The sequence below is a fragment of the Mandrillus leucophaeus genome, unplaced genomic scaffold (assembly GCF_000951045.1).
Source record: "Mandrillus leucophaeus isolate KB7577 unplaced genomic scaffold, Mleu.le_1.0 Scaffold348, whole genome shotgun sequence".
Classification (NCBI taxonomy): domain Eukaryota; kingdom Metazoa; phylum Chordata; class Mammalia; order Primates; family Cercopithecidae; genus Mandrillus; species Mandrillus leucophaeus.
Window position 1 is genome coordinate 1,931,392 of NW_012103676.1, and position 10,437 is coordinate 1,941,828.

General features: G+C 41.6%; 1 protein-coding gene across 1 annotated transcript in view; it reads left to right on the forward strand.

Annotated features, from left to right (window-relative positions):
* The window catches only part of LOC105546045 (chromosome unknown open reading frame, human C16orf78), a 20,935-nt gene extending 10,953 nt beyond the window's left edge, over positions 1 to 9,982 (forward strand). The window contains exons 4-5 of the mRNA XM_011989142.1: positions 6,973 to 7,228; positions 9,682 to 9,982. Of these exons, the coding sequence (XP_011844532.1) occupies positions 6,973 to 7,228; positions 9,682 to 9,829 (404 nt within the window). The 3' untranslated portion in view covers positions 9,830 to 9,982. The remainder of the gene's footprint in view (positions 1 to 6,972; positions 7,229 to 9,681) is intronic.
* Positions 9,983 to 10,437: the final 455 nt, after the last annotated feature.

Genomic DNA, 10,437 nt, shown 5'->3' on the forward strand with positions numbered 1-10,437 from the left:
GCAATTATGTTTTCAAGAGACTTTTGTGTTTACTCACACATTTAATATTTCCAGTGCTCTTCATTGGATCCAGATTTCTGTCTGGAAGAATTTTCCTTCTACCTGAAGATTTTCCTTTAATGTATCTTGTGGTGTGGCTTTGTTGGTAATAAATTCGTATAGCTTTTGTATATCCAGAAAGGTCTTTATTTCACTTTTGTTTCTGAGAGACACTTTTGCTGAGTGTAGAATTTTAGATTGTCAACCTTTCTTCATCCAATACTTTAAAGTTTGGTCTACAGTCCTCTGGCTTGTTTGCAATGGGAAGCTGGCTCTCTTCTTAATTTTTGTTCCTCTGTAAAGTATGTTTTTTCCTCTGGCTTCTAAGATTTTCTTTTAAGAAAGGAGCTTATGATGTGCCTTAGTGTCATTTGCTTAATGTTTCTTGTGTTTGTATTTGGGGTTTGTTGAAATTCTTGGTTTACAGTTTTCATCAAATTTTACCAATTTGTTGGCCATTATTTCTTCACAAATTTATTTCATTTCTCCATTCTCTCCCCTCTCTTTCAGGCACCCAAATTACACATACTTAAAGTCCCAAAATTCATCTTGTGTTTTTCTTCATCTTTCAGTCTTTTCTCTTTGAGTTTCATCTCGTACAGTTTCTTGTGCTATACTTTCAAGTCCACTAATCCTTTCCTCTTCTATACCGAATCTGCTGTTAATCACATCCAATAGAATTTTTCATTTCAAACATTGTCATTTTCATCCCTAGAATTTCAATCTGGATCATTTTAAATCTTCTGTGTCTCTTCTTAATGTGACCCTGCCTTGGAGGGCATAACAGGAGTATGCCATACTAGCTGTTGCCGTATTCTTGTCTACCAATTCTTTCACTGGAGTACTTTCTTTTCTGGCTTGTTCCGGCTAGTCCTCAGCTGAGAGGAATCTTTGCATAACTCTGCAGTTCTTCGCGCAGCTTTTTCCTGTTGTTCTAGCTCTTACAGTTTACCTAAACTATCTGGTCTCTCTCCTCAACTCAAGGGGACTCCTGGGCTCTGTCTAGGCTTCCCTGCTACCCCACGCTGCAACCTGGAAGCATCTTCCAATTGAAGGCTGGGGCAATCATGAGGCTCCCCTCATTTCTTTCCCCTCACTCAAGGATCACTGCCCTGTGTCGCGCATTGTCCAATGTCTAAAAACTGCTATTGCATATGACATGCCCAGTTTTTTAATTGCTTAAGGTGGAAGGATAAATCCAATCCCCACTACCCCATCTTGACTGAAGGCAGAAGTCTCAAATTGGCCTTTCCACAACATAAACCTGATTAAATGCAATAACAAGTCACTGAGAAGTTTTACGAAGGAAATTACTAAGTTGAATTTAAATTTTAGAAAGGTTGCTCTGGCTATGAGCCAGGAAAAGATCCTGGGTAAACAACTGTAACACCTTGCCAAAGTAAATCTTGGTAAAGTCTGAGTAGCTAGACTGGGAAAGGGAATTCCCTCCCTGGCACCTTATGTCCAGGATATTGTGTAGACACCAGGCCAAGGATACATTCCCTAATGCACAGGGCTGGAAGGCCATACCCTCTTTTGTCTCCACGAGCACAGAGTGAGCTTCTGGTGTCCCGAACATGGCTCACTAGAAATATAACCTATCTCTTCAGCCACAAACCGAGGAATGTGGGTCACTTTTGTCCAAAAGAGTGGCCAGGACAGGCTTCCAGAAAAAGGCTCTGACAATGTGGGCTCAGGTCCTCAGTTCACCACTGATGATCTGTGGCATCTTGAGCACATTACCTAATCCCTCTGATCCTAGTGTTCTCCTTTGTCAAATGGACATGACGTGGTTGTGAGACTAATGTGCCCCCACTGCCAGAAAGCCCTTGAACACTGCCTGGTATGTGAGTCACTCAACACATGTCAGCTAATCTGTGTAATTGTCATTACTTTTTATATTGCTACTGCTCTTTTCTTCATGAGACCCACCTTGCACAGAAGAGGATCAGATGTTTCAGGAAAGGCAATTGCCCTTTCTCCAAGGAATTTCCTTATTTGTGTCAAGGAGAATGTGCAGCTCATGATCCTCCCATAGCATAGCGCCAATTTCCTGCACGTACAAACGGACTGCTGAGGCCACCTGACCTTATCACCCTGTCAAGGACCAGCTACAGTGCCAGAGCACCATGTGCCATAAAGAGTCCTAATTCAGCCACTAACTCATTGGGACACCTTGGGCAGGTCACACCCACTCCTCAGGCCACTGTCTCCACATTTATGTAATTGTAGGAGGTCTAGATGCATTTCGACTAGGAATATCCTGATAAAATTCCCAAACTTTGTTGATGAAATCTTACAAGCTTACAGACAGAATAATTTACTTACAAGGGGAAAAGAAATCAACCTGCCATCAACCTGGAAGTGGAATAGCACACATGCATTGCTAAGAATGAAAACCCCCATAATACTGGCCCCAATTCACATAAGTCACTATCAAATGAATGAATTATATTTGTAGATTCAGAAATATTTAGGGATTTTTATAAGCCATACATTCTTTCATCTGCAGAAAATTCTCTAGGAGAGACTAGAAACAACATATTGGCAAGTAATTTAAAATCAATATCTAGATAAACATTTAAAACCAGGTGAGATAGAAAGGTTGATGAGAAAAGGAAAAGCAAAGAAACAACAAGGAAGTGCAAGTAGATGAGTTAGAATTGAGGCTAAAAGAAACACATAGAGTAAAAGAGAGACCTTTTTAAATGTTAGAATAAGTAATAACCATAAACCTACATGCATCAAAAAATGTAGAAGCTAAATAAATAAAGCAAGACATTTAGAAATGCAGGGAGAACCTGTTAAAGATACAGTTATGGTGGTCCATTTTATTTTATTTTTCTTTTTTGACTTTTAGGTTCTAGGAGTACATGTGTGGGTTTATTACATGGGTAAATTCTGTGTCGCTGACGCCTGGTGTATAAATGATCCTATCACCCAAGTAGTGAGCATGTGATGTGGTTTGGCTGTGTCCCCACCCAAACCTCACCTTGAATTGTGGTTCCCACAGTTCCCAAGTGTTGTGGGAGAAACTGGTGGGAGGTAATTGAATCATGGGGGCGGGTCTTTCCTATGCTGTTCTCGTGATAGTGAATAAGTCTTATGAGATCTAATGGTTTCATAAATGGAAGTTCCCCTGCACAAGTTCTTCCTGCCTGCTGCCATGTAAGACCTCCCTTGCTCTTCTGCCATGATTGTGAGGCCTCCCCAGCCGTGTGGAACTGTGAGTCAATGAAACCTCTTTCCTTTATAAATTACCCAGTCTCAGGTACATCTTTATTAGCAGCATGAGAACAGACTAACACAGCATAGTAACTGGATAGGTAGCCTTTTAACCCATATCTCCCTCCCATTCTCCCCACTATAGGGGTAAATTTTAATACATCTCCTTCAGAAACAAATAGAAGATCATACAGACAATAACAGGAAATACATAGAAGAATGTAACTATGCAGTTAACAAACTATAGCTTTACATCTGAATAGAGAACATGTATTTTTTTATATCCAAACAATATTTACAAAAATCCCCTGTGTGCTTCATCACGGAGAAAATACTAACATTCACAAAAGTAAAGATTTTAGGGCTACCTACATCATCCCAAACCAACAATTAGAAATAACCCTCAACTATAAAAATTGGAAATTAAAAAGCATACATCCAAATTACCCCTGTGTCAAAGAAAATAACTAATGAAATAAGCGTGTTTCATACCAAAACCTATGAGACAAAGGCAAAATATATGCTCAGAAGAAAATGTACAGTAAAAACTAAAAGTAATAATTCTTTATAAAACACATAATAAAAGAAATTGCCAACACTTTTATTAATTTAGTAAGTAGAAGAATTATGAAAAAGAGAAAATTAATATATTAAATACTGGCTGGGGTTAATGAATAATATCAAGATCAAAAGTTGTTAAAAGCCTAAGTATAAAGCTAGCTTTTTGGCTTTTTGAAAAAGCAAGTGACATGAAAGCAATTGCTATGAAGTAATCATAAGCCTTGTTAAAAGGAAGAGTAAAAATACACAAGATTGTATATGAGAAAGGATGTAAATAAAAGAACTGTAATAGAATACTATACCTCTATACAATATACAATACATTTTAAAACCTAAAGGAAATGGATGATTTTCTATTATACTATATATTATCAAAATTGGTACAATAAAGAGCAGAAAAATTGAGTAGGGCAATTTCTGCAGTGAAGGTTGAAAAATAATTAACATTTTCCCACTAAAAAATGGCACTAAGACAAATGGTTTCATGCAAGGTTTTAACATTTAAAGAGCATATAATTTTAACGTTACTTCAACTATTACAGACTGTATAAAATATAGACATTTCTGCACTAATTTAACAAGCTATTAAATTAATGCAGAACTTTAATATTAAAACTTATACCAAAAAAGTTGGCCAATCTCACAATAATATAAATGCGAAAATCTAGAAATTTTTAGCAAATATACTTGATGTATGAAAATACATCACATGTACAATGTCTGAAATGAATTCCACCATAAACAAGTGAGCTTTATTACAGCAGGTAAGAAGTGGTTCATTATCAGGATATCTAAGAACACAATTTATTACATCAACATATTAAAGGAAAAAATGTGATTATATCAGTAGATGGCAAAAAAAAAAAAATGCAATGAGTAGAATCAAGCAATTATCACCAGTAAAAACTCTATGTTAACCAGGGATAAACCACTAAAATATTATAAAACATATACCCCAAATAGGGGCAAATATCATTCTAAAAGATGCAATGCCCAAATTACTTAAAATCGGGAACAAAATGAGGCTTAATCCCTATCATCATTATTGGCAATGTTTTAGAGGGTCTGTCAAATGTAACATATATATTAAAAAGAATATGTAATTTTGATAAATATTGGAGGAATGATATGTTCATTTTTTCCCCCAATATGATTGTATATCTGCAAAACTCATGAAATTCTAGTTAAAAAGTAATAAAATTTACTGTGGTTGCTGGTATACTAGACAAATATAGTTTTTTGTTTGTTTGTTTCTTTGTTTCTTTGTTTTTGAGACAGGGTCTCTCACTCTGTCACCCAGGCTGAAGTGCAGTGGTGTGATCATAGCTCACTGCAGCCTTGACCTCCTGGGCTCAAGCAGTCCTCCCAAGTCAGCCTCACAAGTAGCTAGGACGACAGGCATGTGCCCCCACACCCCTAATTTTTGTTTTAATTTTTTTTTTTTTTTTGGTAGAGATGGGGTCTCACTTTGTTAGTCTTGTCAGGTTCGTCTTGAACTCTTGGCCTCAATCCATGCTGCCCAGGCTAGTCTTGAACTCCCGGGCTCAAATCGTCCACCTGCCTCTGCCTCTCAAAGTGCTGGAATTATAGACATGAGCCGGCATGCCCAGCTGACAAATATAGTTTTTAAAAAACAGTATATTTGGCCAGGCACAGTGGCTCACGCCTGTAATCCCAGCACTTTGGGAGGTTGAGGCAGGCAGATCACGAGGTCAGGAGATCGAGACAATCCTGGCTAACACGGTGAAACTCCATCTGTACTAAAAATACAAAAAAATTAGCCAGGCATGGTGGCGGGCGCCTGTGGTCCTAGCTGCTCAGAGGCTGAGGCAGGAGAATGGCGTGAACCCAGGAGGTGGAGCTTGCAGTGAGCTGAGATCACACCACTGCACTTCAGCCTGGGTGACAGAGCAAGACTCCATCTCAAGAAAAAAAAAACAAACGGTAGACTTTTCTCTATATACTTGTCACACCAGTTAGAAATGGAAATGAGTACAAAATATTCCATCCTCGTAAGTAAAAATACATAAAACACTTAGAAGGAAATTTAGCAAGAAAAAAATATTAAGGTGTCCAAGCTCTAGTCCAACCTTCACACTGGCCACATGGGACCCAGGACGGATTTGAATGTGGCTCAACATAAATTTGTAAACTTTCTTAAAACATCATGAGATTTTTTTTGCATTTTTTTTTTTTTCTCATCAGCTATCATAAGTGTTAGTGTATTTTAGGTGTGGCCCAAGAAAATTCTTCTTCTTCTAATGTGGCCCAGGGAAGCCAAAATATTGGGCACCCCTGCAAGTCCAACAACATTTTGTTTGGTACAAACCCCATATTTGGGTCACATCAGACACTCACCATTTCATTTCGTGTATTTGCGCCTTCACACATTCTGTTCCTCTGCCTGTGATCCTTTCCTTCTTTTTCTAACTGATCAACTATTCGCCCTTTCAAACTCAGCTCAAAGCTTTTCTCTTCTGATACCTTCCCTGGGATATCAGAAGATATCCTCTAGGCTACCTCCTCTATGCACATTCCACTTAGGGGAACTCCCACTGGGGAGGATGGAGAGAACAGACAGAAAGAAGCAGAAAGAGGGAAGGAGGGAAAGGAAGGGAGTTGGAACAAGGCAAGGAGAAAGGAGGGAGGGGAAAAAGGATTGAACAAACAAAGAAGGAGAACCTGGGTTAGGTGCGGTGGCTCACGCCAGTAATCCCAACACTTTGGGAGGCTAAAGCAGGTGGACCATTTGAGCCCAGGAGTTCAAGACCAGCCTGGGCAACATGGCAAAACCCTATCTCTACAAAAATATAAAAGTTTATCAGGAGTGGAGGCATGTGCCTATAGGCCCAGCTACACGGGAGGATGAAGCATGAGGATCACTGAGCCTGTGAGATAGAGGCTGAGGTGAGGTATGATTGTGCTACTGTGTTCCAGCCTGGACCACAGAGTGAGGAAACTCAGTCTCAAAAAAAGAAAGTAGGGAAAGGGTGTAGAGAACCTGTGAAAGCCATGGAAAGACCTCATATCTCAGAACAGGTATTGTTTGAAGTACATGCATTCCTCCAGCCTTCATCCCCTTCTTGCCTACCCCACCTCTCAAGTCTCCCATGATCTAACTCTTTGATGACATCTGTCCAATTTCAGATACAGATGTCAAGGATGCAGTCGACCCAGAGTCTACTCAGCGGCCAAACCCATTCCGTCGACAAAGCGTTGCCTTAGATCCCATGTTACAGGACGGTACCTTTAGCAGCCGGAGGGCAACCTTCATGAGAGACTGGTCCAACAAGATGCCTGACACGGCTTACGAACGCAAGCTAAAGAGCCTCATGGAGAAAAGCACCGAGCCTAAGATGGAAACCATAAGGATGCTGAAGCCAGAGGAGGTGCTGAGCTGCCGGTGAGAGCTGCCACCCCCTGGGCAGAGGGGTGGGATCCCGGAACAGGCTTTGCTTACTCCTGTCTCTGGCTCAAACACCTTGGCTTAACCTGAAGATCTAGGAGTAGGGGCTTAGCGTGGCTGAGCTCTGCCCTTTGGTCCCAAAGGACTGCTCCGGGGTTCAAGCCAATGGGTCTTCAGCAGCTCACCTGCTGGTAGACCATCGCCTGAATGGGCATGTCATTTAGGTGCTGCCATTTTGATGCCACACCTTTCAACAACCCTCCCAATATTTCCATTTGTTTCAATATTACTCAAAAAGGAAAGAATGTGGCTTTGTCTTAACAGGAAGATTTCCCTACTATCCTTTGCACTGTGGGGTTGAGTTGCTGGTGACGGTAGCCACCATCCCCAGTGACCTACCTGCTGCATGTTTGGGCTTTTAGACTGTCTAAGGGATCATGAACAAAGTGTGAAACCATTTGCTATTTACTGCTCTTCCCAAAGAGTCTCCCTTCTCACTTGTTCTCTGTCCTGTTTATCAGGGCTTTCTGGGTTTTAGCAGTGGAGCCCAGATTCCCCCACCCCCTCCAAAAACAAGCATCCTTCTCCCTAGCCCAGTGTTTTCCTTTACTGTAAAGTTGTAACTGACAAAGTTTGGAAACTTTAGCAAAGAAGGAAACAAGACAACAGAGTAATGTAGTTGTTATCATCCTTGTAAGGTTGACATCAGTAAACTCATCTGTAGGTTTAAGATGGCCTCAAATGTCTGGTGATCTAATAACCCCATCACAAAGTCCTGCTCTGCTCACTGACTGGCAGAAGGTTAACTGGCTTCAAGATGAACAGGCAGAGACCTCAGCAGACTGCCCTTGCTGGTTGGTTCCATGACTGGATGACTTTGGCCATGGCTTTCAGATAGACCATGTGGTTCTAATTGACTCTGGGCAACAGGCAGTCTACCTGGGTTCCATGGTGGGGGAAAAGAGATTTGGACAGGACTCCTGCCCTCCAAAGAGACGGAAAGAATATTTGAAGAGATAGCATACGAAACCATTCAAGAAACAACCAAGAAAAGAATGGAGTGGTTCAGAGTGAGATTTATTATTATTGTTATTATTATTGAGACAGTCTCTCTCTGTCGCCCAGGCTAGAGTGCAGTGATGCGATCTCGGCTCACTGCAACCTTCAGCTCCCAGGTTCAAGCAACTCTCATGCCTCAGCCTCCTGAGTAGCTGGGATTATAAGCGTGCACCAACAAACCCAGCTAATTTTTGTATTTTTAGTAGAGATGCAGTTTTGCCATGTTTCCCAGGCTGGTCTTGAACTCCTGTTCTCAAGTGGTTTGCCTGCCTTGGCCTCCCAAAGCGCTAGATTACAGGTGTGAGCCACAGCGCTTGGCCAGGATGAGATCTTAATGAGTGTCCCCATGTACTTATGCATGAGACCCTCAGAGGCTGATCAGGGAAAAGGTAGTCCAAGTGTGGGGACTGGTGAGGGAGTCTGAGCTGGCCATAAGAACAGGTAGGCTCTGGGAAGACCTTAAAGAACAGTGGCCATTCCTAACAGGCAGAAAATCACATTATATTAACACACAGTGCCTCTCCCATAGTCTGTGGCAAAGTAAGCAACCAGCAGGCAGCCTGAGTAGGGGCCTACACTCTATACTAAAGCTGGGACCAAGGTCAGGGTTGCTGGTAGAATAAGAAGCTCTCTGGATCACACAGTATAAATGGGATTGATCCCATTCTTCAGTATCAATCAGAATTTTGGGGCTCTAGCTAATATTCTAGATCAATGGTCTGATTTTTAAATTGTGTGGATATTATTAAAAAACAAATGCTCTCTGCTATGCCTGCAACTTTGCTCAGCAGTTATTTCCACTGTCTGTATCTTTCTCAGCCCGTGGCCTCTCTCAGTGTATGTGCGCATGACAGTGACAAATCACGTAACAATTCACATTCTGCCTTTTCTCACCACTTGGTACTGTCACAGCCACGTGGCATCATCTTCTTCTTAATGCCATTCTAACTATGTCTTTTTAATTAAGCTCCTTGACATGAGGTAGTCCATTATTGGATTGACTATTTCTCTGTTAGTGGATTTACTCATTTTCCTGTTGTTGACAATCCCAAAATGAACATCTTTTATTTATATAGCTTTTCTTTCCATTGACTTCTCTTCTTAGGATACATCGAGAACCTGAGTGGGGTTACTGAGTCAAAGATAATGAATGTTTTTTTCTTTGGAGGCAACTGACTGCCAAAAGAGTTACACCAATGCAAACTCCCACCTCCTTTGTGGGGTGTCCCACTGTCTTATAAAGTCTCTATCAGCTCCACGGATGACTGGGAGAGCCAGCCCCTTGCAGAGCACCCACACTTACTGCTGCTTAAATCTAAGCTTTTTTCAATAAAGTTAGAAGCTGCTGTGACTCCACCTTCAACTGACCTCTTTTGCCTTCTCTTGAACAGATACCTGAGGTTGTCCAAGGAGAACATTCGGACCTTGCTCAAGCTGTGCAAGGATGCAGGAATGAATGTGGATATCCACCCCCACATGGTCGAAGGGGACATAGACGCTAAAAAGGTGTTCACCGGAATACGCAGTGTGGCACTCTAAATAGCTCCTCTCACCGCCACCTTCAGGCTCCTTCTGTCATGGGACCCTTTGTCTCCAGATGCCATCCTCTGGCATACTACAAGTGGTCCTTCCAACCTAGTGCATCCCTTTAGAAAATAAGCAATCAGAAAACAAGCCTCGGTTGTGTGATCATTGTGCTGCGGTAAGACTGGTCCTTGACATCCAAGTCAGAACCAGCTTAGGAGAAACTGTAGTTTTTCTCCTGACCAAAAGAAGAATCCTTAGAAAGGGCTTCTTAGGAAGGAAGGCTTAGGAATTAAAAAAAAAAAAAAAAAAAAAAAGTGGAGGGGGTGGGGTCCAGGGTCCTCAGAGGGAAATTAGAAAGGACAAAGTGTAAAGGAGCTGGTTGAGAACACACACACATGCCCCACGCCCATGTGCAGGACTTGGCTTTGTGGAGACCTGGCCTCCTTGTGTACAGAGTGGGGGACTGATCAGGGGCAGTGAGAGAGGGAAATGCTACCAACATATGGAGGCAAGGAAGGAGACCTTTGGGTGCTTACAACCACAGACCCCAAAAGAGGCCCGAAACCTTTCAGAACTGGTAGGTGCCTCAATATCAGCAAGTCCAGGACCTTATTCATTTC